This window comes from Aulostomus chinensis, chromosome 2 (assembly GCF_037954235.1).
Source record: "Aulostomus chinensis isolate RoL2024-O1b breed Wild chromosome 2, RoL_Achi_v1.0, whole genome shotgun sequence".
In the NCBI taxonomy this organism is placed as follows: Eukaryota; Metazoa; Chordata; class Actinopteri; order Syngnathiformes; family Aulostomidae; genus Aulostomus; species Aulostomus chinensis.
Genome location: NC_141321.1, coordinates 34,888,479 through 34,915,438, shown reverse-complemented (window position 1 = coordinate 34,915,438; position 26,960 = coordinate 34,888,479). Strand labels below are relative to the sequence as shown.

The window sequence follows — 26,960 nt, the reverse complement described above, 5'->3', positions numbered from 1 at the left end:
TAAAGAATTTATTCATCCTTGTTTGTTGTTCATTTTAAAAGGGTGATGAATTTTCTAGTTCTTTCAACTAATAATTGATTTTTTTGTCATTTTAAAGTGAAGTTTTACAAATGACCTGTTTTGCTTATCTTCTTGTAAAATGTTATCATACAGTATGGATTATTCAGCACTTTCTTTTTGTTTTTATCTTTAAAAGGTGAAAAAAATAACAAAAACCATGTTTGCGGTTGTATATTTTCGTACGTACGTATTGAGGGACAGATCAATGATCCTGGGTACCATTTGTTGTTCAGCTCTTGAGAGATGCTCCTGAATGCAGCAACATCAAATCAAATAAAGGGTTTCTCATTCTGCAAAGGACCTCCTGGAAGACGCTCAAGGATCCCTGAGGAACTCCGGGAGAAATTCGTTCACACGCGGATGTTGGATGACATCATCACACATCGCCCAGCGTTTGACAAACAAGCCGTGTTTGTCCTCCCTCGATGCCTTCAGTCGTCTCACACCGGTTCCACTCACTGGAACATTGGAACATTGGAACTGACCTTCACCTGTAATCTGTTAGCTAACAAGCTGCCAGCCTGCTAATCTTCCTGCATTAACTGAACTCGCCATCCAGACTTCTTCCTCCCTGAGTCCTGATGCTTTGTATCTGAGTCACGAGAACACAAGCAGCTGAAGAGACGCTCGGTGGTGGGAACACCTGAGGAATTCATCACAAGTACGGCACCTCCTCCATCAGCGAGCAGCAACTTCCACCAGCCTGCTGCTGCTACATGGTTAGCATGTTTCTTATTGGTAATGTGTCCCATGAAGATCAGGTCATTTCCTTTAACTGCACCTCCTCATCTCATTCTTCAGTTTTAGCCTAAAATCTCACAAGTAAATTACCCACTATTTGAAGTTAACTTGGGCCTTTAGAAATCACCGAACTTTTTCATGGAATTTTTCTAATCTCAATAAATGATGATGATATTTTGATATTGCTGTTTTTTGTTTGGTCCCAGGACAGGAAAAATAAAGGAATCATAACTATTTGTGTTTATAGAAACATATGGTGGCAACACGTGTGCATGCGGTGAATATCGGCGATGATTTATGACCGTTTCCGCCTGACAGCAGAGAGAAACATGAGTGGCGAAGAAACGCAAAATCACAGCGTCTTTCCTGAGACTGACGGCCCCCAAGTAACCAGGGTGAGAACGAGAGCCCCCCCCCTCTGTATCTCTATCCCTCTCTCTCTCCCTCCCTGTCTCTGGTGTAGCTCCACCTTCACTGCCAGGTTATAAAGGCTCTCATAGTCCAGGCCCTCTCATCGTGGTTCAGTCCTCAGGACCAACATGGGGACTTTGGGACTACCAGCCACAGTCTGGCTCCTCCACCTGATGACAGTCAGCTCCCTGACTCAGACCGGTGGGTCCTCGACTGCATCCTCACTCACCTCCACTCAACAGCTACTTCATCGACACTGACTGATTTCAAAAGTTAAGGCATTTCCAAAGACAGTGAAATGTCTGAGTTTGGGGGAAAATGTGTTTTTAACGCACCTAGAAGAGTTGGTTTGATAATATATTTGAATATTTCAATCAGTTCAAGGGTGAGACCAAGACAATTTAGGCCATCTGATGCTGCCTGTGTTTTCATATCTTTGTCACGTTACAGAGTTGTCCATGACGTTTATTGATGAACTGATCATTCTTCCCTTTCCTTCAGTGACTGTCGTTCCTGCTCTCAACACTCTAAGCCTGGTAATTTGCAAATGCCAGAGATGCATTCTCTCGTTTTTCCACACTAATTCAAAGTCCTCGTGCCATTGCAGCTAACGCATCTCACATCGGCCAAGTCTGCACAACCTGGGGAAACTTCCACTGGAAGACCTTCGATGGAGACTTCTTCCAGCTGACCTCCACCTGCAACTACGTGCTGGTGTCACAGTGTGACGGCAGCTACGACAACTTCAACGTCCAGATGAGACGCAAGCTGGTCAAGGACATCCCCACCATCAGCAGCATCCTCATGAGGCTGGAGGCCACGGTGGTGGAGCTCTCCAACAGCTCCGTCATCGTTAACGGCAAGATGTAAGTCTGCCGTCGGGTCTGACGCTGTTTAGATGCAGCAAGGCATCGCGAGCCGAGCGTGAACACTTAGAGTTTTTCTTATTCTGAGCTGGTTTAGTGGAGCCCCTCAGATCTAGAGATATGATTTGGTTGAGACTGAACAAGATGTCCATGACATACGTTGACACAAGAGCTTCAAATACCGGAGTGTCTGATAGGGTTTCTTGCAAAAAAAAATCTTTTTTTTTTGTGCTAATTGTTGCTGCGTGTTGTGACCTTTGGACAACAAATTAGCAACATTAGCTGACATCAGTGTTCCGTGTCTAACCAACACTGGCATCTTAATCAGTGACAACAGTGTTTCTCATAGTTTTCCCTCACTTTTTCTGTAGATTTCATCCTTTTCTGGCTATAAAAACACAGATGAGTGGTCTGAGAAGCAGCCATGAAGCCGGCCAGTTTCATTTGATCCAGCAGATGTTGGGATGAATCGTGGGTTGTACTCAGCAGCAGGATATGATTTTAAAAAGGATTAAAAAGAGTAAAATGTAACACGAGGGACTTGACTAAATACTCAAAGTGACCTGTCGCCGCCCAACCCTGAGGCCCCCTGAATGGACCCAAAACAATTTAGTTTGAATTATTATTACAATTTTATCAAAATTTGTAGCTGTCCATGTAGTGAAGCTGCAGGAACTCTACATTTGTGGTCGGATTTTAGTGTCTTATTAGTCTCCAGTGAAACAGATGAGCGTAAAAAACTGTTCACTGTGCAGGCGCCAAAGACTGACAATCGATTCCAGATTGGTGAAATGACTCTCTTTCACCTGTAGGGGGCTTTCTAAGACTTGTTCCACGCCACCGTCTTACAGGAGCGGTGGTAGGACAAATTTTGATACTTCGGTCCTGCAAGAAATCACAATATTTCCTCCTACGCCAGATAAGCAACAAAACATAAAATAATTAATTAATTGCTAAAACATTCTTAAAAGTCATATAAAAGTCTGACCTTCCATCTGTAGGGGGCACTAAAGTGGCACATTCCAGTATCTGGAGCTCTGACCAAGCCGCTGTTTCAGCACACGTCTACAGCAGCTGTTCGGTAGAATGACATCATGTCACGTCAAACACGTCGAATGTACACAGGTAGAACTGTCATCGACAGGAACATACAAAGTAAAAATATTGTTCTGGACTTTTTACCTTTTTATTCACATCCTGAAAGACTGAGGAGACGCTGTTGCTGTGCTTCAGCAGCTTCAGGACTGAAACGGATAGATTTGTCTGGTGCTGGTAGAAGACTCACAACGTTTCTACTCCATCGCTCTCTGTTTGCTGCAGGGCGTCTCTGCCTCTGGCCACGTTTGGGGTGAACATCAAGGAAACCTCATCGAGCATCACTGTTAACGCCAAGCTGGGAATCCAAGTCACCTGGAACCGGGATGACTCCCTGCATGTATGAAGCACACACACACACACACACACACACACACACACACACACACACACACACACACACACACAGATGTCAACAGTGGGGAAGGTTGGGGCGTTTAAGTCCACTTCAGTCCTCAGTCTCAGAAACACTAACAAACACACAAGGAGACCGACTCAAAAGTGGTGGGACAAAAGCTGTGGGTGACACAGAGTGATGGAGTGTGAGAGTGTGTGTGTGTGTGTGTGTGTGTGTGTGTGTGTGTGTGTGTGTGTGAGTGTGTGTGGTGGTGGTGTGTGTGTGTGGGGGGGGGGGTCCACGTGCCATACAAATATTGACAAAGACTGAGTTTCTGGGTGAGAGAGGAAAGTAGCGCAAGTAAATAAGACAAGAACTTTAAGATATGGCTGCATTCCTAACTTCAGGACTAGATGTGGTCACATGATGATGGCGCTGATGGCGTTTCAGAAACGTTTGGTCAGAGGAGTCACGGAATTATTGGGCGCTGCAGAATATATCTGCCATGTAAAGACAGATGGTTCTGTGGCAGCTGGGCTCAGGAGGTAGAGCGGCCATCTGGTAATGGTGCTTTTGCTGTTCACGACTGTGTGTTTGGTTTGCGTTCACAGATTGAATTGGACCAACAGTACCAAGGCCAGACCTGCGGACTCTGTGGGAACTTTGATGGCATTTCCAACGAATTCCTGAACAACGGTACGAGCCGGTTCAGTTCTGAGGAGCAGTTGTCGTCTTGTTTGTCTGGGTGGGGGTGCCGGATGTGTCACGGGAAACTACATTTGGGGAGATGGAATTTTTATCTCATCGTAACTTCAGGCTGATCGTAACGCTCAGCAGTGCTCAATGACGGCCTCCATATTTTCCGTCAACACATTTTTATTTTTGTGAGCTGCAACTCCTCTCATGAGTGATGTCATCATGTTGTGGCTCCCCTATGTCATTGTCAACTGCACCGTTTCAGTTTGCTTGAGGGTTTTTTTTATCCTCAAGCATAAATCAAAGTTATTTCATGGGATGATGAAGAACATTTGTTTATTGTCTTGAATGACATGTGGGAGTTTTGCTCCTGATCCGTCACCAAGGCAAAAATCATCAAGTACGACTGCTGAAACAAGGTTCTACTTGTATCATACTCACAAAGCTAAAACTCTTGGATGTGGGCGTTTGTTTGCTGACTCTTAAGCAGCAAATACCCCTGCAATCTATTGCAAAATGACCTGAACATGATGGAATGTACTTGCTGCATCACCTCTGGGATCAATGTGGCCCTAGAACCTGCAGGATGGCCGCTGTCGGTGCTTGACTATGCTGAGAGGAACAGGATGACGGGGCCGACAGAGCGCTGCGAGGAGACAGGAGACAACCCGCTCCTCAGCTGTGGAGAGAAGGTAAAACTCCACTTTAACAACTGCACTTTCTGGCCACATTTCACCTTTTCTGACTTCGGTTTAGCCAAATTCTTATTCTAGCTGGTAAATTTGGCCAATGACCCACTGAGGTAACAACTCATCCAGACTGTTAGCAAAACTACAGATTAGCCTGTTAACATTGTCAGCATTGTCTTGCTTGCTAAATCAAACTTATCAACAGGTAGTGGAGACAATTGATAACACACATGATATTAACTGTATTTCTGGTCAGTTACTTCTTTCCAATAACATTTATCTGGAAGCTTTAAACACTGTTTGACAACTAAACCTTTGGTATCTGAGCTAGCTTCCCACTCTGTGTAGCATTGCTGATTGCTACCTTGTTACTAACCATTCGTGCTTTCCCTTGAGGGGAAAAACAGAAAGGCAATAAAGTAGAACTACATGGAAGAAATGTGAATTCAGTTTTATTTTCATCTTAGCCACTGCTCACCTGGAAAAGAGGATCTCCCAGGAGTGCCCCCTCTAGTGGGAGCCAAGTCAGAATTTGCTGAAGGCACATAGTCATGAACATGTTACAAAACAAGTGATGGGTGATAAACTTTTTAAATTCAATGCAGTACCGACACTCTGTAAGAAACTAATAATTTCCGTAGTCTTTCAAAAAAAATGGTCATGTTTAGAGCTGACAGATCCTAACCCTACAGGAGAGTCACATGACAAATACTGACCATTAATGAGAGTTTTATTACAATGCAAAAACTCAAAAGAGTACAGTCAGGAAATATCTGGGTCATTAATTGAAGAAGTCCAGTATTTTACAGAAATATTATGGTTGAACTGATAAAATAATTTCTGGGAATTACATCATAAATTACATGTGAGAAGACTTTAGTGGTGTGTGGAGCTGCAATGATTTAGTGACGATCCGTTGTCCACGATTAAATAAATCAGCAACTAATTTGATATTTGTTTGTTTCAGGCGACTTAGAAATGAAACTCAAACGTTCTCATTTCTGTTGTGCACAGCAGCAACAGCTGTTTCTAAAGCCCCTGGAGCCAGAAGGCAGCATCCATGTGTGCCTGTGTGTATATTGTATGTGCATCTGTGGTGCAGCTGGAATGACGCGACCGTTAACACCCTCTTTTATACGTGAATGAATTATATGTGTATGTATATATATATATATATATATATATATATATATATATATATATATATATATATATATATATATGTATATATATGTATGTATATATATATGTATATATGTATGTATATATATATGTATATATATGTATGTGTATATATGTATATATATGTATGTGTATATATATATGTATATATATGTATGTATATATATATGTATATATATATGTATGTATATATATATGTATATATATGTATGTGTGTGTGTATATATATATATATATATATATATATACATATATATATATATATATATATATATATATATATATATATATATATATACATATATATATATATATATATATATATATATATATATATATATATTAAAGGATTCAGTGCCAGTGGCCCGTGAGGACCATCATGACAAGATGAAGAGTGACTGATCTCCAGCTCTCAGGGAGCCTCCCAGCTCCTCTCAGGTCCCTCATTACCTCCAAGTGTGAAAGACAACAAAAATCAAAGCTGTTTTCCAGGCGCTCTCCAACAAATGAGAGAGGTTCCTTCATCAGTTAACTGTTAGAGGTGATCTTCAGAAGCTGGACAGCGTTGAAAGAACAGCTGGATCAGTAAAGCGAGAACTGCCACAAAATGGTATCATATCACTGTGACACTAGAGGCCTCTTACCTTCAGTCTGCCGTCTCTTGTTGGCTGCCCGCTGCCGCCACCACCACCGTCGTCATCATCATCCACCACCCCTTCTGCTTCCAGACGTTCTGTGACCAGCTCTTCACCAGTGATCCATTCAGCGGCTGCCAAGATCTCCTGGATTTGGAATCCTTCAGTCGAGCCTGCATGGTGGATATGTGCAACTCTACAGAGAACTTGGACTCTGTCCTCTGCAAAACCATCTCCGAATTCTCCAGACAGTGTGTCCATGCAGGTGGCGAGCCCCAGCAATGGAGGAACACAACCTTCTGTAGTAAGAAAGCAAACACTTAAAGATGACAGTTCACATGACGTCCTGCAGAACAGTTTCATTGTCACCAGTTCAGCATCGTTAAGGAGTTTGTCTCCACAGACCAGGAATGTCCGTTCAACATGGAGTTCCTGGAGTGCAGCAGCTCGTGTCCTGACAGCTGCAGCAACCCTCAGGCTGGCCGGACGTGTGACAGCCACTGCCACGACGGCTGCAGCTGTCCTGCTGGTATCCACATCATTTTAATGTTCAGGAAAACATGCCAATCTCTCTCACGTGTGCCACTAACAATCGTTTTCCTCCCTCTCAGGAATGGTGTTTGATGACATCAGCAACAGTGGCTGCGTGTCCGTGGATCAGTGTCCATGTCTGCACAACAGCAAAGTCTACATGTCAGGAGAGTCGTACTCGCATGACTGCAGATCCTGGTGAGATAACGACTCTGTAGAGGATCCACGTGCAAATGAGAAAAACTAGTGGGAAGGGACGTTGCTTTATATCAATGCACAGGGGAAGCACTGGAAAATCAGTTCGGAGTTCAAACTCTCGTGGATGAGAGGTTCAGAGGAAGAAGTCAAGTTAGTAACATGCAGCTATGAGATATGAATGAGGACAGAAGGAACGAGAAGCCCAGTGCATCATGAGGGGTCCCTGCCAGAATCAAGATATATAGCGGGATAACTTGGGGGTGGGGCTGGCCTGAGCTTTACCAAAAAGGAAAGTCTTAAGATTTACCACTCTGTGTTGCACCTGCGTACCCCTGCGTACCTCCACACCCCAGCCTGATGCGCACGCCACAAAAATGCCTTCAATCAGAGAATCAAGTGAGTGGACCAGGGTTCTGGTCTCTGGTACTGAGTTCCTCCAGCTGGTCACCAGCAAAGAACCCTGATCACATCTATCTTTTCTACTCTAAAACCACCTGTTGCCCAACAAGCACCACACTTGGAATTGAGCTACTAGAGTTGATGACTTCTGCATTCGGTTGTTACTCATCAACCCTTTGTGTGTTGACAGTGTGTGTGATAGCGGTCGCTGGAGGTGTACAGAGGAGAACTGTCCAGGAACCTGCTCTGTGGAGGGTGGAGCCCACATCAACACCTTCGATGGGAAAGTCTACACCTTCCACGGAGACTGTTCCTACGTTCTGGCAAAGGTAAATTGTTCATATACTGCCACATTCACGCCAACGTCACGCCACATAGCAGCAGAGAAGGTGGCGTGGGTGGTTGCTTCCTACGGACTACAACATAGGACCACCGAGCAACACAGTGTTATTCTGTATTTTGTAGCATCCGTTTAATGCAGGGTCCAGACCCCTTAACACTTTCTCCACCACTGACCAGATTTTCTGGCAATCGATGTTTTCACTGTCATACAGTAGAGGGTGCTCTTGCGCACCTTGTGACTGTGGCTAGGTCCAAAAATGAAATGTTATGCATATACAGCAACTCCTGACGGAAGGTCAACAGGTCCATGGGAGAGCACTGAACCAGTCCCCACCACCTCCATCAGTTAGTGACGGATGGTTTTAGGACAACATCTCTGCTTTGGTGGAATTTGTTTTTTTGAATTTGTGTTGAATTTTCATCAGCTTGCTAACATCACCACTGCCTCATTACTACTCCTGACTTTAAACATTTCAAATAAGACAGGAATAAGGCGGCTGAGTGATGAGCTGTTTTTTTCTCGTCCTTTCTAATCTATATTTGTTTTTTTGCTCCCATGTGTGTTGCAGCAGAGTAACGGCTCCTCCTACACAGTGCTGGTGGACCTGGTCCAGTGTGGTCTGGCGGACCGCAGGACCTGTCTCCGAGCTGTGACTCTGGCCTTGTACAGCAACTCCATGGTAAACACCTCTCTACTCTATCTGGTTATAATGGAGATTTTCAGTTGACTTCATCCAAACAGAGAAACAACCAGGTTTAACGTTTACTCAAAGAATTGTTCATAAATGCTGTTGGACTCACGGATTCTTAAATCTGTCTGCTCTCAAACCGGCAGGTTGTTAAGGTTCAGGCCTCCGGGCAGGTCTACGTGAACCAGATTCTCTCTCAGCTGCCACTCTTCTCACGTGAGTTACAGACAAACCGACAATCAGTGTAGAGGAACTAGCAGCAACCACTTCACACGTCACTGACCTCCACCTTTGACCGCCAAAATAGTCACAGTTGGTGAGTCCCAGTGGATGGATGACCTTCAATGCCCTGATGTTTGAACTCCGTGGAGACGTAAAAATAGAACCTCCTGGGCTGCCCACCACCATTTGAATGCAACAATCAGTGTCAGGATGTCTGGTTCTAAAGTCGCTCCGGTGTGGAGTTGTGACCCACGTTGATCTTGTGTGGGTTCTGGCTGTCAATGAACCACAATCCAGTTTTTTCCAAGTGTCAGATATTGTGAAACATCCTTGGGTTCTGTGAAAGGCTCAATATAAATGCAATATATGATCATAATTCTAATTATAGTAATTAGTATTATTATTAGAGCTATTATGTGATGCTTCATCACAACCCATTGTTGCAGCTTTAAAATGGTTGATAATTTATCTCACAACTGCCACAAAATGATGAAAGGCAGAGCCTTTGCACTGATAACACCTGGACCTGCTGCTTCATGCCTACGATCCATCGAGCGCTGAGTGGTACGCAAATTTCTGTCACTGACGTTTTCATTTTGGCTGGCGGCTCTAGCGGAGCTGAGTGCCTTTAGGCTTTCATCCTTCTACATCGCCATAACAACCAAGGTGGGCATAGATCTGATGGTCCAGCTGTCCCCCTTGATGCAGGTCTTTGTGTCAGCTGACACTTCTCTCCAAGGAACCACCTCTGGTATGGTTCCACAGTGCTGATTCCTCCACATTCACTAAAGGTAAATCTTTCCTTCCAGGTTGAATTCCATTGATTGTTGGTGTCATCTGGCAGGTTTGTGTGGGAATTTCAACAACATAATGAGTGATGACTTCAGGGGCACGAGCGGGCTGGTGGAGGGCACCGCTGCAGCCTTTGCCAATGCCTGGAAAACCAGAGCAAGTTGCCTGGATGTCAGAGCTCGCTTTGGACACCCGTGTAGTCAGGGCTTCAGCAAGGGTGAGCTGGACGCCTTTCCCAAATCACCTCGCCCATCAGGACATTTGACGTGTTCTGGAACATCTTCATTTCTGTACGTTTCTGTGTTTCAGAGGCTTACGCCCAGTACTGGTGCTCCAAACTAACCAATCCTAACGAAGGGTTTGCTCCATGCCACTCCGTCATCAGCCCAAGCACATACAAAGATGTAAGTCTGCACCCAGAAAAGCTGCGATGACAAATGAAACCTCATCATCCACGGTAACATGTCGCCATGTCACCTCACAGAACTGCATGTATGACAGCTGTAACTGTGAGAACAGCGAGGAGTGCATGTGTGCTGCCGTCTCCTCCTACGTCTATGCCTGCACAGCTGCAGGAATCCAGATCAACAACTGGAGGAAATCCATCTGCAGTTGAGTCCAACAACCCTTTTGTTTCCCGCAGTAACAGAGAGAGGCGGGGTTACAAATGAGTAGAGCCAATCACGCCAGTAGATCTAGATCAGTAGATTTAAAAGATCCCATTTGAAGAGGGTCAAGCATCTGAGGTTCCTCTGTTGCTGGTCGTTTTTCTGCTCAACCAGGTAGATTCAGTGCATCATGTCCAGTGGGAACAGTGTATGGATACAACATGACGTCCTGTGGTCGGACATGCCGCTCTCTCAGCCAGGCTGACTACTCGTGCCAAGTCAGCTTCACTGCCGTGGATGGTTGCGGCTGCTCCGACGGAACCTTCATGAACGAAGAAGGCCAGTGTGTGTCTGCCACAAGCTGCCCCTGCTATGATAAAGACACCTTGATTCCTGCTGGCCAGACCGTCAGCAAAGATGGAACCACATGGTAAAGCAAGAGTGGAGGGATGTTAGATTTTCCCTTCATATTCAAGTTTTTACCAGTGACGCTCTGCTCAGAATAAAACCTCTGCATGTCCTTTTTATTTGACAAAACCTGTTTTAAAACCGTTTTCAGAGGTTTTGTAAAAAGTGCAGCCATTTCAGGAAAGTGCATTCTTGAAAATCCCCCAAAACACCTCAAGTAATAACATTTCTGAAAAACTGAAAGAGTTTTTCCCCCCAAAATTCACGATTTTTATGAAAACTGAAACTCTGCATCTTACGCCTTGCATGAGGGTGATCAATGATGGTCACATGATTAGGAAAACCCTTTGAATGTCATACGAAATATACTATAAAATACACACATATACATATATATATACACACACACACATATATATATATATATATACATATACATATGTGTGTGTATATATATATATATATACACACATACGTGTGTACGTATATATATATATATACATACATACATACATATATGTACATAGAGTGTATATATATATACACTCTGTGTACATATATGTATGTATGTATGTATGTATATATATACATACATATATATATACATATACATATATGTGTGTGTATATATACACACACATATACGTGTGTGCGTATATATATATATACATACATACATACATACATATATGTTACAGAGTGTATATATATATATATATATATATATATATATATACACACATACATATTTATACACAGTGTAGATATGTGTGTGTGTATATATATATATATATATATACATACATATATACACACAGTATATATATACACATCCATATATATACACAGTATATACAGTATATGTATATAGTTATACACATATATGTATGTCACTGTGTGTATATATATATATATATATACATTATATATACACATTTATATGTGTGTACACACACACACACACACACACACTCATATATCTACATACATATGGGAAGAAATATCAACCCAGCTTCTCCTATTCATTTCCAAAGTATCTGCAGACATGGAGCTCTCAGCTGCCCTGGAGGGGCTCAACTACTGGGTAGGTTTCCTTTCCATACATGTTCAGTCTTTGCTTTTGTTTTGTTTCCTCACGTCTATCAATTGCACAGAACTTTTTCTGTATACATAAAGACTGAAGAAGAAGGGTTTATGGTAAATTGTAGATGGAATTATGTTGATGACGTCTGGGGTAAGACATCAACATAATTCCATCTGCAATTTTACATAAATACTTTTTCAGTCTGGGTAGGACATGAGCCTTTCTCCTCTAACTCAGGTTATGTTGTTAATTTGCCAGCCTCACCATCGTGTGCTGCCCCTATGGTCTACTTTGACTGCTCTGGAGCTCTACCTGGGACTGCTGGAACAGAGTGTCAGAAGAGCTGCAGCATGCTGGACATTGCTTGTGTACGCTCAGTGTTACACATACTCATAGTAGAATATAGCGCACCCTTGCACAGGTCTTGTTTGGCTTACCTTCTCTGCCCCCCTTCTTTGACTGGCTTCAGATCAGCACTGGCTGCATATCTGGCTGCATGTGTCCTGACGGCCTGGTGTCAGATGGAACTGGAGGCTGTATCACAGAGATGAGCTGTCCTTGTCTCCACAATGACAAAGTCTACCAGCCTGGACAGACGCTGACTGTGGACTGCAACACCTGGTTTGTACAAAACCTGCACAGACATTCACACATTCAGTCACTGAACAGTCACTTCATGGGCAGTAAAGGACCAGTGTACAGGATTTAATGCTATCTAGAGATAAATGTTCATCTGGAAGCTATGGAATCAATTATGGTGTACCACAAGGACCAATTTTGGGCCCCACACTTTTTATCTTCTAATAGTTAAAGCTTGGAAACATAACCAGAAGGCAAGGAATAACTTCCAACAGGACTTTTCTTGAATGTGTTTTACATTCAGGGTGAGGCAGTTGCTCTATGATTGTAAGCCAACAGATTTCAACATATATGTTTACATGCGACATTCTGCACCTCTGAACCTTTTAGAAACACCATTATTATCGTGATCATTATCGCAAGAAGCTTTTAAAACAAATACATTTCATCAACTTAGAAATTTCCACGAAGGCGGGGTTGATGGCAGGAATAAAATGTGTTTGTGTCTCCTCAGCTATTGCAGCGGCAGGAAATTCACATGTACTGACAATGTGTGTGACGCGGTGTGCAGCATCTATGGCGATGGTCATTACATCACCTTTGATGATAAAAGGTTTGACTTCAGCGGACAGTGTGAATACTCACTCCTCCAGGTACCAGCGGGCTATAACTATACTGTAAACAAATAATGGAAAACTGGTTTAAGATTTTAGTTGTTGGGGTTTACCTGGTAACCAATCCCACCATAAATTTTCCTCCATCCAATTCCAAATACAAACAAGTTTGAACATGTGACCCCAAGATTTACTATAAAATTTACTCAAAACCCAATCACTTTGTAATTTTTGAAAATTCCACATAACAATTCAAGCATTTTAAGGAATTTCAGCATCCATGTAAACCCAACTCTATGAACCAAACCCTGAGCACTATGGGATTGGACATAATACTAAGTGTATTTGTCAGAATCTTCCTGATGGTTTTAAGGATGGTGTCCAGTCATGCGTGTCTCTGTCTGTGTCACTTCAGGACTACTGTGACCAAGGTCAGGACAATGGAACATTCAGAATTATCACGGAGAATGTTCCCTGTGGAAGCACAGGAACCACCTGCTCCAAGGCCATCAAGATCTTCTTGGAGGTGATCACGACACACGGACACTCATGTTCTACAGCAAACACCAGATCGGAATCTCAAACCCAGTGCTGATGGTCACAGTCAATGCCGGCGTACAAGAACCTATGGACTACATTATTGACACATCTCTGCCACAGTGAAAACAAAATCACTGTTTAAATATTCAATGTGTGGCCCTTCCACTTCTGGTCTTGCTCATCAATTAACTCAGAGAGGATTTTAACACGACCTGCAAAAATAAACATGAAACTCATCTGAAATTAGCAACCATGTTGATGACTAATAACACAAGTGATCTCAACAATCAGCTGACAATCAGACAACACTGTAACTTAGGGTAGCACAATGAATTTGATCTTTAGGGCCTACTTGTTCCTGAGGCCAGTGTATCGTTTGATACTACAAAAGAAGTTCAGCATATTTACGAGTATTGATGTATATTGAGGTTAGGAGGAGTCTGGAGTTTTTCCTGAGCTCACACGACATTTATTCCCTGCTGGAACTGCTACCTCCATGAACTTACCCTGGAAAATAGGTAGAAGATGGATGGATGGAGCAGTAAAACCATTGATGGTTGGTTATGTTGTCATCTGCAGGACAATGAATTTCAACTTAAAGATGAGAACTTCCAGGTGGTGAAGGGCAGCAGCCAGGTGTTCCCTGCTCAGGTGCACAAGATGGGTATTTACCTGGTAGTCACAATCAAGCTGGGACTTGTGCTCATGTGGGACACGAAGACAAGTCTCTTCATTAAACTCCACCCACAGTTCCAGGTAAACAACCGTCTCATCTGCTGCTGATAGAGCTTTTTATTTTTTTTTATTTTTGTCAGGCTTATAATCGGGATCAATCATCATCCACGTCAAAGAACCTGAAGGACATTTTGTTCCACGAAGAAACTTTGATATTCGAAGAGCAACATTAAGAAAAATGAATCACAGAATAATAACTCATGGCATTAACAGTGCCAAGCTTTGTTTAGCCTCTTTTCGCTTGTTCCAAAGATTTTAATTACACCCCCAATGTTCTGTGAAGGCCCAGGACCGTTTTGACCTTTAAAGAACATAACAGATGGTCTCAGAACATCTCTTCCTAGGTTTGTAAGTATCCAGGAAATGGGTGTCAAGCTATGAAAGGCAAAATTAACCACATCTGACATTCTAACTCTGTAAGATTGTGTCTTAACTAAATCTGTTTCATTTTATGCTGGCCTACTGTAAATTACCATCAACGTGTTTTGTAGTCAGCTGAATTTGCTCTCTGACATGTGGCCAAGTTACCACAGGTTTAGAAACTGGACAGTACAAGCATCAGATGGGAATGTTCCAATGATGAGGTTGGTGAACCCTTTCCTCAGGGTCAGGTCTGCGGTCTATGTGGAAACTATGACGGCAACATCAGGAATGACTTCACAACACGTTCCCAGGAGAGAGTATCAGATGTTCTTGAGTTTGGTAACAGTTGGAAGGTTTCGTCAAGCTGCCCCAATGCCCAGCTCATCAGCGATCCCTGTTCCTCCAACCGCTACCGGGCAGCCTGGGCCCAAAAACAGTGTAGCATCATCACCAGCGTGACGTTCCAGAGCTGCCACTCACAGGTAACTATGGTGACAGCAAACATAACTGATGTTCAACGTAATAAGGCTCATAGTATTAGCAGAAGTCCAGGTGATGAATATTCAGTTTATATCTGAGTATAGAAAGTAGGGGGGCAGGACTTTGCTTTGGTTCCCACTCTCCTGGGTCCACTAGGCTAGCCCACCTCACATGGAGTAGGATGGCTGATGGACCTGCTGTCTGTTTTGGTCCATGTCCTCGTCGCTGTTGCTTACTATTTACATGGCAAACACATCCAGAGATGATAATGTGGCAGTTATTTCATTGCTGTGCCCTTGCAGTGCTTACTGTACCTGTCATTGCGTCCATAGCTCTCTGGATGGAATCTGTGTATACTCAAATGCTGTGTCCCAAATCACATACTGCCACACTACATACTTAAAATTTTGAGTATACTCAACTCAAAATGGAAAAAGTATAGATAGTATGCGAAAATTGAGTATGTAAAAGTACCCGCATGCTGTACTCAAATCGGTCAAGATTCTGAGTATGCGACTGTGGACACTCACCGCACTCATTTCATCGATAAAAATGGCGGCGGACAGCAGTGGTGAGAGTCGGTCCACGCTGACTTGTACAGAGTCGTCTTTCCATTAAATAACAGGGACAAGTTTGAAATTCTGTGTGGACACGGGTTTGAAAAAATAAAACGACTCATCACCAACATGTTTCGCTAGATAGATAACACAAATCCACATACTGTTGACCTTCAGTCAATAGAAGGAGGACATCACGTTGTCGGCGCCGATTGTGGCGTAACAACGTGCGATGACCATTCATTTAGCTGTTTTACTGCTTCAAAAACCGACAAACAAGTGCACACAAAAGGTGGCGGTAATTAGCTGATGCTGATGCGGTGCTAGCCAGTCATAAATCGGCGTAGAAGAAGAAGAAGAAGACATCATGTCACCAAGTGCACCTCGTGGCGGGATGCGATTTGGGACAGCACTGCACCCTCTAAACTAGCGTACTACCTGATTGAGTATGTAGTATGATTAGAATACTCAATTAGAAAAACGTAAGTATGCAGTATGGAAGTATGCGAGTTGGGACACACTAAAAGTTTCTTCAAGAACTGATGTTTAAAAGGAGATTTACTGATTAGGACTAATTGCCTAACTATTATGATACTCACTGTGTGAGTAAAATGAGCTTTTAAATTTCTAGTTACCATCTATTTTGTCAAAGTGAAGGACAAACAACAATAACATTTTGACTCCAAAAGGCCACAAAAACAGAACAAGAGAATCCAACAACATACCAACAACAACTAAACGCGAACAGACAGAAGCAAGGAAATGGTAGCGCTCCTAGCAGGAGGGAGCTTATTGATGTAGCATGTATAGCTACCACAACTGACGACAGTGTTAAAAGTAACACCAGGAAAGATGATCAAGAAGTCTTGGTTCACCTACATTTGGCGAGTTGTCCCTTAAGTCCTGAGGTGCTTTGTGTCACTGCGCTCAATTTGGCAAAACTCCTCGTCAGTGCCCCTGGGTGATGAAGTTTATCAAGTACTCACAAGCTAACTTCAAATGGGGGTCAACCGCTTGTGGAGAGTCAACTTGGGGGTTTTGAGAAAGTTCTGAGTCTGCTACACTGTATTTTTGTGTGTGTGTGTGTGTGTGTGTTTTCAAGGTTGATCCGGGGCCTTACTTTGACTCCTGTGTGAGAGACACCTGTGCTTGTGACACTGGTGGGGACTGCGAGTGTCTCTGCACGGCCCTGGCAGCCTACGCCAAAGTTTGTAATGAAGCTGGAACATGTGTCAAATGGCGAACTCCAAAGATGTGCCGTAAGTTTGCTAACATCGCATGTGGATTTAAAATTGACCTAAAATGTAATTCTGTCTGCCGTATTAAAGTATAACATTATTCTATGAGAATGTTTAAGAAGCACTGTCTTGTGTAGCTGTCTTCTGTGACTACTTTAACTCCCATGGTGGCTGTGAGTGGCACTACAAGCCTTGTGGAGCTGACTGCATGAAGACATGTAGGAATCCATCAGGAAACTGCTCAGAACTCATCAGTGGTCTGGAAGGTACAGGAGAGCAAACTTTTTATTGTGTCATTGCGTTAAACGAAAGAGCTTAGTGCAGCATGGGCCTGATGTAGCTTCCATCTGTTCAGAGGAACCAGTGAATGTTCCCCAGATGTGCTTCCTATCCATGTTTAGAGATTTGTGTCTCAAGGCCACGATCCTCAACGCTGCTTTGTTCATCCATGTAAAATTGAGGCTGTTAAGCTTGTATTTTCCTAAATTGGCATTTGTTTGAGTCAAACTGTTGTGGAACTTGATTCATCTGCTTTACATCCGTTTTATCAGAAGATTCCTCTGAACTTGAAGCGGTTTCTTAGTGCTTTTTCTGCTAACAGTGTCTGATTTTCTACATGAATTTAAAGTCTTGCCTGTATATGAAAACAGCACAACCAGTTCTGGAATTAGGAAGAACTCAAACATGTCTTCAGTGCAACATGATGATGATGCAGTCAAATTATGATGGTGTTGCAGGTTGCTATCCACAATGTCCCCCGACCCAGCCCTACTTCAATGAAGACACCATGCAGTGTGTCACCTGGGACCAATGTGGCTGCCATGATGGGAGAGGCACCCACTACAGCGTTGGAGATAAGGTTCCATCAAGCAACTGTAACACTTGGTATGTCTGACTGAACATTCATCTTCAGGCCCAACCCATCCATATGTCTTCTGTGCAGAGGTGGAGGGCATGATGTATGCAGCTACAACACTGACTAATCTGTCAGTTGTAGGGTTTGGTTAAAATGTATAAAATATACCACCATGACAGGGGTATTCAGTTAAAATTCAAAAAGGTCCAGTTTGAGGAAATGTAAGCAGTCCAGCACATCATAGTCAACTTGCATGGTAACATATAGATTTGCTGTAGCTTAAGTTGGATCAGGATCTCGATAGAGTCAACAACTGATTGTCAAATACAAAGAAGTAATATTTCAGTGGTGCAGCACAAGCTGCAGTCACAAGTTTGCCATTGGATGACAATTTAGGTAAGCAGTCTTGCTCCTTCTGCTTTCTGTGAGTCCCCCTCACAACGCCACACTATCACCTCTGAAGTAGCTGGTGAGGAGCAACCTACATACTGAAATTGGCACATTTGAAAGAGTTTCTTGCACAGAGCGTGGCCCATTTTTGTTTCCCCAACATTATTTTGGAAGGGCATCGTTGCTGCATCCTGATGACAATGACAAGCTTAGAGAAACACAAACAAGCTACAGCCTTTTTCTACCACAGCAGAATGATGACAGGTTGAGCCAGATGTCTCGTCTGAGCTGAAACAGTGCCACAGAGGGACATCTAGCAAACCAAGACGAGAGGAGTTGCTGGAATGTTGCTGTATTAGTAATTTTCAAAGAATTTCATTGTAAAGTAATTCTTCTGCCCACAGAATGGTAATGTAGACAATTTCTGATTTATCTTAAAGTTCCTGTACACTCTCTGGAATAAATTGCAGCTATGACATGAACTGTGAGTACCTGAAATCACTGACATAAAACAAATACAAGATATTAATAGATATTAATTTATATACAAATGTGTGTGAGAAGGAGACTGAAATGATAATGTTCTCACTTTACAGCATGTACATGCTTGGTTCATGGGAAAAACTACAAATATGGGGAAACTATCTACAGTACTATGGATGGGCTAGGAAACTGCATCACAGCTGAATGTGGAACTAATGGTACCATAACACGGAAAATGTACCCATGCTCAACGACAACCACACCTGGTGCTCAAACAACTCCCTTTGAATTCAGCACAATTGGAAAGACGACTTCAGGTAAGAATTTGTGATCAGGAAAATGAAAACGTAGGAATGAAAAAGTATGTGGCTGGTGAGCAAATAAAGAGGTATAACAGAAGAAATTGATTAAAAATTAGTACAAAATGAAAAATATTCCAGATATTCACTCATCTGCTTTCTCACAGCTGTTACTCCAACACCACCGGAAACAACAAAGGGAGCTACGACAACAGAAGTAACATCTGTTAGAGTAGACACAACAAAGCCACCTAAAGAAGTTACTAAACATACTGGCCCAGTAACAATCTCGACCACAAGTGTTGTTGAAAGTACAACGTCAGTGCCAGGAGTCGCAACAAAGACCCCTGAAACGGCAGTTGTAACATCCAGACCTTCTGTTAGTACCACAAGAACTGAGGTGCCAAACACAACCGCAAAGGAAACCACAACCAAACCTGAAGAAACAACCTCTTCAGAGGCTACATCAGTAAAAGTTGGGACAACAAAGCCACCTAAGGTAATTACCACTGGCCCAGTAACAATCTCGACCACACCTGTCAATGAAAGTACAACGTCAGTGCGAGGAGTCGCAACAAAGACCCCTGAAACGGCAGTTGTAACCTCCAGACCTTCTGTTAGTACCACAAGTACTGAGGTGGCAACTACAACCACAAAGGAAACCACAACCAAACGGGAAGAAACAACCACTTCAGAGGCTACATCAGTAAAAGTTGGGACAACAAAGCCACCTAAGGTAATTACCACTGGCCCAGTAACAATCTCGACCACACGTGTCAATGAAAGTACAACGTCAGTGCCAGGAGTCACAACAAAGACCCCTGAAACGGCAGTTGTTACATCCAGACCTTCTGTTAGTACCACAAGTACTGAGGTGCCAACAACAACCACGAAGGAAACCACAACCAAACCTGAAGAAACAACCACTTCAGAGGCTACATCAGTAAAAGTTGGGACAACAAAGCCACCTAAGGTAATTACCACTGGCTCAGTAACAATCTCGACCACTAGTTTTGTTGAAAGTACAACGTCAGTGCCAGGAGTCGCAACAAAGACCCCTGAAACGGCAGTTGTAACATCCAGACCTTCTGTTAGTACCACAAGTACTGAGGTGCCAACAACAACCACGAAGGAAACCACAACCAAACCTGAAGAAACAACCTCTTCAGAGGCTACATCAGTAAAAGTTGGGACAACAAAGCCACCTAAGGTAATTACCACTGGCTCAGTAACAATCTCGACCACAAGTGTTGTTGAAAGTACAACGTCAGTGCCAGGAGTCTCAACAAAGACCCCTGAAACGGCAGTTGTAACATCCAGACCTTCTGTTAGTACCACAAGTACTGAGGTGCCAAAAACAACCACAAAGGAAACCACAATTAAACCTGAAGAAACAACCTCTTCAGAGGCTACATCAGTAAAAGTTGGGACAACAATGCCACCTAAGGTAATTACCACTGGCTCAGTAACAATCTCGACCACAAGTGTTGTTGAAAGTACAACGTCAGTGCCAGGAGTCGCAACAAAGACCCCTGAAACGGCAGTTGTAACATCCAGACCTTCTGTTAGTACCACAAGTACTGAAGTGCCAACAACAACCACGAAGGAAACCACAACTAAACCTGAAGAAACAACCTCTTCAGAGGCTACATCAGTAAAAGTTGGGACAACAAAGCCACCTAAGGTAATTACCACTGGCCCAGTAACAATCTCGACCACACCTGTCAATGAAAGTACAACGTCAGTGCCAGGAGTCACAACAAAGACCCCTCAAACGGCAGTTGTTACATCCAGACCTTCTGTTAGTACCACAAGCACTGAGGTGCCAACAACAACCACGAAGGAAACCACAACCAAACCTGAAGAAACAACCACTTCAGAGGCTACATCAGTAAAAGTTGGGACAACAAAGCCACCTAAGGTAATTACCACTGGCTCAGTAACAATCTCGACCACAAGTGTTGTTGAAAGTACAACGTCAGTGCCAGGAGTCGCAACAAAGACCCCTGAAACGGCAGTTGTAACATCCAGACCTTCTGTTAGTACCACAAGTACTGAGGTGCCAAAAACAACCACAAAGGAAACCACAATTAAACCTGAAGAAACAACCTCCTCAGAGGCTACATCAGTAAAAGTTGGGACAACAATGCCACCTAAGGTAATTACCACTGGCTCAGTAACAATCTCGACCACAAGTGTTGTTGAAAGTACAACGTCAGTGCTAGGAGTCGCAACAAAGACCCCTGAAACGGCAGTTGTAACATCCAGACCTTCTGTTAGTACCACAAGTACTGAAGTGCCAACAACAACCACGAAGGAAACCACAACCAAACCTGAAGAAACAACCTCTTCAGAGGCTACATCAGTAAAAGTTGGGACAACAAAGCCACCTAAGGTAATTACCACTGGCCCAGTAACAATCTCGACCACTAGTGTTGTTGAAAGTACAACGTCAGTGCCAGGAGTCGCAACAAAGACCCCTGAAACGGCAGTTGTTACATCTAGACCTTCTGTTAGTACCATAAGTACTGAGGTGCCAATAACAACCACAAAAGAAACCACAACCAAACCTGAAGAAACAACCTCTTCAGAGGCTACATCAGTAAAAGTTGGGACAACAAAGCCACCTAAGGTAATTACCACTGGCCCAGTAACAATCTCGACCACTAGTGTTGTTGAAAGTACAACGTCAGTGCCAGGAGTCGAAACAAAGACCCCTGAAACGGCAGTTGTTACATCCAGACCTTCTGTTAGTACCACAAGTACTGAGGTGCCAACAAAAAACACAAAAGAAACCACAACCAAACCTGAAGAAACAACCACTTCAGAGGCTACATCAGTAAAAGTTGGGACAACAAAGCCACCTAAGGTAATTACCACTGGCCCAGTAACAATCTCGACCACACCTGTCAATGAAAGTACAACGTCAGTGCCAGGAGTCGCAACAAAGACCCCTGAAACGGCAGTTGTAACATCCAGACCTTCTGTTCGTACCACAAGTACTGAGGTGCCAACAACAACCACGAAGGAAACCACAACCAAACCTGAGGAAACAACCACTTCAGAGGCTACATCTGTAAAAGTTGGGACAACAAAGCCACCTAAGGTAATTACCACTGGCCCAGTAACAATCTCGACCACTAGTGTTGTTGAAAGTACAACGTCTGTGCCAGGAGTCGAAACAAAGACCCCTGAAACGGCAGTTGTTACATCCAGACCTTCTGTTAGTACCACAAGTACTGAGGTGCCAACAACAACCACGAAGGAAACCACAACCAAACCTGAAGAAACAACCTCTTCAGAGGCTACATCAGTAAAAGTTGGGACAACAAAGCCACCTAAGGTAATTACCACTGGCTCAGTAACAATCTCGACCACACCTGTCAATGAAAGTACAACGTCAGTGCCAGGAGTCGCAACAAAGACCCCTGAAACGGCAGTTGTAACATCCAGACCTTCTGTTCGTACCACAAGTACTGAGGTGCCAACAACAACCACGAAGGAAACCACAACCAAACCTGAGGAAACAACCACTTCAGAGGCTACATCTGTAAAAGTTGGGACAACAAAGCCACCTAAGGTAATTACCACTGGCTCAGTAACAATCTCGACCACTAGTTTTGTTGAAAGTACAACGTCAGTGCCAGGAGTCGCAACAAAGACCCCTGAAACGGCAGTTGTTACATCCAGACCTTCTGTTAGTACCACAAGTACTGAGGTGCCAACAAAAAACACAAAAGAAACCACAACCAAACCTGAAGAAACAACCTCTTCAGACGCGACATCTGTAAAAGTTGGGACAACAAAGCCACCTAAGGTAATTACCACTGGCCCAGTAACAATCTCGACCACACGTGTCAATGAAAGTACAACGTCAGTGCCAGGAGTCACAACAAAGACCCCTGAAACGGCAGTTGTTACATCCAGACCTTCTGTTAGTACCACAAGTACTCAAGTGCCAACAACAACCACAAAAGAAACCAAAACCAAACCTGAAGAAACAACCTCTTCAGAGGCTACATCAGTAAAAGTTGGGACAACAAAGCCACCTAAGGTAATTACCACTGGCCCAGTAACAATCTCGACCACACGTGTCAATGAAAGTACAACGTCAGTGCCAGGAGTCACAACAAAGACCCCTGAAACGGCAGTTGTTACATCCAGACCTTCTGTTAGTACCACAAGTACTCAAGTGCCAACAACAACCACAAAAGAAACCAAAACCAAACCTGAGGAAACAACCTCTTCAGAGGCTACATCGGTAAAAGTTGGGACAACAATGCCACCTAAGGTAATTACCACTGGCCCAGTAACAATCTCGACCACAAGTGTTGTTGAAAGTACAACGTCAGTGCCAGGAGTCGCAACAAAGACCCCTGAAACGGCAGTTGTAACATCCAGACCTTCTGTTAGTACCACAAGTACTGAAGTGCCAACAACAACCACGAAGGAAACCACAACCAAACCTGAAGAAACAACCTCTTCAGAGGCTACATCAGTAAAAGTTGGGACAACAAAGCCACCTAAGGTAATTACCACTGGCCCAGTAACAATCTCGACCACTAGTGTTGTTGAAAGTACAACGTCAGTGCCAGGAGTCACAACAAAGACCCCTGAAACGGCAGTTGTTACATCCAGACCTTCTGTTAGTACCACAAGTACTGAGGTGCCAACAACAACCACGAAGGAAACCACAACCAAACCTGAGGAAACAACCACTTCAGAGGCTACATCTGTAAAAGTTGGGACAACAAAGCCACCTAAGGTAATTACCACTGGCCCAGTAACAATCTCGATCACTAGTGTTGTTGAAAGTACAACGTCAGTGCCAGGAGTCGAAACAAAGACCCCTGAAACAGCAGTTGTTACATCCAGACCTTCTGTTAGTACCACAAGTACTGAGGTGCCAACAACAACCACGAAGGAAACAACAACCAAACCTGAAGAAACAACCTCTTCAGAGGCTACATCAGTAAAAGTTGGGACAACAAAGCCACCTACGGTAATTACCACTGGGTCAGTAACAATCTCGACCACTAGTTTTGTTGAAAGTACAACGTCAGTGCCAGGAGTCGAAACAAAGACCCCTGAAACAGCAGTTGTTTCATCCAGACCTTCTGTTAGTACCACAAGTACTGAGGTGCCAACAAAAAACACAAAAGAAACCACAACCAAACCTGAAGAAACAACCTCTTCAGACGCGACATCTGTAAAAGTTGGGACAACAAAGCCACCTAAGGTAATTACCACTGGCCCAGTAACAATCTCGACCACACGTGTCAATGAAAGTACAACGTCAGTGCCAGGAGTCACAACAAAGACCCCTGAAACGGCAGTTGTTACATCCAGACCTTCTGTTAGTACCACAAGTACTGAGGTGCCAACCACAACCACAAAGGAAACCACAACCAAACCTGAGGAAACAACCACTTCAGAGGCTACATCTGTAAAAGTTGGGACAACAAAGCCACCTAAGGTAATTACCACTGGCCCAGTAACAATCTCGACCACAAGTGTTGTTGAAAGTACAACGTCTGTGCCAGGAGTCGAAACAAAGAACCCTGAAACGGCAGTTGTTACATCCAGACCTTCTGTTAGTACCACAAGTACTGAGGTGCCAACAACAACCACGAAGGAAACCACAACCAAACCTGAGGAAACAACCACTTCAGAGGCTACATCTTTAACAGTTGGGACAACAAAGCCACCTAAGGTAATTACCACTGGCCCAGTAACAATCTCGACCACTAGTGTTGTTGAAAGTACAACGTCAGTGCCAGGAGTCGCAACAAGGACCCCTGAAACGGCAGTTGTTACATCCAGACCTTCTGTTAGTACCACAAGTACTGAGGTGCCAACAACAACCACAAAGGAAACCACAACCAAACCTGAAGAAACAAACTCTTCAGAGGCTACATCAGTAAAAGTTGGGACAACAAAGCCACCTAAGGTAATTACCACTGGCCCAGTAACAATCTCGACCACTAGTGTTGTTGAAAGTACAACGTCAATGCCAGGAATCGCAACAAAGACCCCTGAAACGGCAGTTGTAACATCCAGACCTTCTGTTAGTACCACAAGTACTGAGGTGCCAACAACAACCACAAAGGAAACCACAACCAAACCTGAAGAAACAACCTCTTCAGAGGCTACATCAGTAAAAGTTGGGACAACAAAGCCACCTAAGGTAATTACCACTGGCTCAGTAACAATCTCGACCACTAGTGTTGTTGAAAGTACAACGTCAGTGCCAGGAGTCGCAACAAAGACCCCTGAAACGGCAGTTGTAACATCCAGACCTTCTGTTAGTACCACAAGTCTGGAGGTGCCAACAACAACCACAAAGGAAACCACAACCAAACCTGAAGAAACAACCTCTTCAGAGGCTACATCAGTAAAAGTTGGGACAACAAAGCCACCTAAGGTAATTACCACTGGCCCAGTAACAATCTCGACCACACCTGTCAATGAAAGTACAACGTCAGTGCCAGGAGTCGCAACAAAGACCCCTGAAACGGCAGTTGTTACATCCAGACCTTCTGTTAGTACCACAAGTACTGAGGTGCCAATAACAACCACAAAAGAAACCACAACCAAACCTGAAGAAACAACCTCTTCAGAGGCTACATCAGTAAAAGTTGGGACAACAAAGCCACCTAAGGTAATTACCACTGGCTCAGTAACAATCTCGACCACACCTGTCAATGAAAGTACAACGTCAGTGCCAGGAGTCGCAACAAAGACCCCTGAAACGGCAGTTTTTACATCCAGACCTTCTGTTAGTACCACAAGTACTGAGGTGCCAACCACAACCACAAAGGAAACCACAACCAAACCTGAAGAAACAACCTCTTCAGAGGCTACATCAGTAAAAGTTGGGACAACAAAGCCACCTAAGGTAATTACCACTGGCCCAGTAACAATCTCGACCACACGTGTCAATGAAAGTACAACGTCAGTGCCAGGAGTCGCAACAAACACCCCTGAAACGGCAGTTGTAACATCCAGACCTTCTGTTAGTACCACAAGTACTGAGGTGCCAACAACAACCACAAAGGAAACAACAACCGAACCTGAAGGAACAACCTCTTCAGAGGCTACATCAGTAAAAGTTGGGACAACAAAGCCACCTAAGGTAATTACCACTGGCCCAGTAACAATCTCGACCACTAGTGTTGTTGAAAGTACAACGTCAGTGCCAGGAGTCGCAACAAAGACCCCTGAAACGGCAGTTGTAACATCCAGACCTTCTGTTAGTACCACAAGTACTGAGTTGCCAACAACAACCACAAAGGAAACCACAACCAAACCTGAAGAAACAACCACTTCAGAGGCTACATCAGTAAAAGTTGGGACAACAAAGCCACCTAAGGTAATTACCACTGGCTCAGTAACAATCTCGACCACTAGTGTTGTTGAAAGTACAACGTCAGTGCCAGGAGTCGCAACAAAGACCCCTGAAACGGCAGTTGTAACATCCAGACCTTCTGTTAGTACCACAAGTACGGAGGTGCCAACAACAACCACAAAGGAAACCACAACCAAACCTGAAGAAACAACCTCTTCAGAGGCTACATCAGTAAAAGTTGGGACAACAAAGCCACCTAAGGTAATTACCACTGGCCCAGTAACAATCTCGACCACACGTGTTGTTGAAAGTACAACGTCAGTGCCAGGAGTCGAAACAAAGACCCCTGAAACGGCAGTATTTACATCCAGACCCTCTTTTAGTACCACAAGTACTGAGGTGCCAACAACAACCACGAAGGAAACCACAACCAAACCTGAAGAAACAACCTCTTCAGAGGCTACATCAGTAAAAGTTGGGACAACAAAGCCAC

General features: G+C 43.7%; 1 protein-coding gene across 1 annotated transcript; it reads left to right on the top strand.

The window, feature by feature from the left end:
• The first annotated feature begins 1,340 nt into the window (after nt 1–1,340).
• Nucleotides 1,341–25,485, top strand: LOC147269819 (mucin-5AC-like). Its single transcript, XM_086196367.1, has 30 exons — nt 1,341–1,413; nt 1,820–2,078; nt 3,399–3,513; nt 4,122–4,206; nt 4,792–4,898; nt 6,806–7,016; nt 7,116–7,241; nt 7,324–7,441; nt 8,031–8,169; nt 8,752–8,862; nt 9,018–9,087; nt 9,707–9,844; nt 9,938–10,102; nt 10,195–10,289; nt 10,370–10,496; nt 10,668–10,923; nt 11,936–11,976; nt 12,244–12,353; nt 12,455–12,606; nt 13,079–13,217; nt 13,594–13,704; nt 14,298–14,474; nt 15,059–15,298; nt 16,956–17,112; nt 17,229–17,357; nt 17,829–17,976; nt 18,778–18,821; nt 18,934–19,137; nt 24,303–25,306; nt 25,429–25,485. Exons 1-30 carry the CDS (start codon nt 1,341–1,343, stop codon nt 25,483–25,485), a joined length of 4,908 nt encoding a protein of 1,635 aa, XP_086052493.1.
• Nucleotides 25,486–26,960: the final 1,475 nt, after the last annotated feature.

Excerpts from the sequence above, each read along its gene's own strand:
- LOC147269819 (XM_086196367.1), top strand. The coding sequence starts at position 1,341 with ATGGGGACTTTGGGACTACCAGCCACAGTCTGGCTCCTCCACCTGATG. Across the intron at positions 14,475-15,058 it reads AACTCCACCCACAGTTCCAG|GGTCAGGTCTGCGGTCTATG; the intron begins GTAAACAACCGT and ends CCCTTTCCTCAG. Across the intron at positions 25,307-25,428 it reads GGACAACAAAGCCACCTAAG|TACCACAAGTCTGGAGGTGC; the intron begins GTAATTACCACT and ends ACCTTCTGTTAG.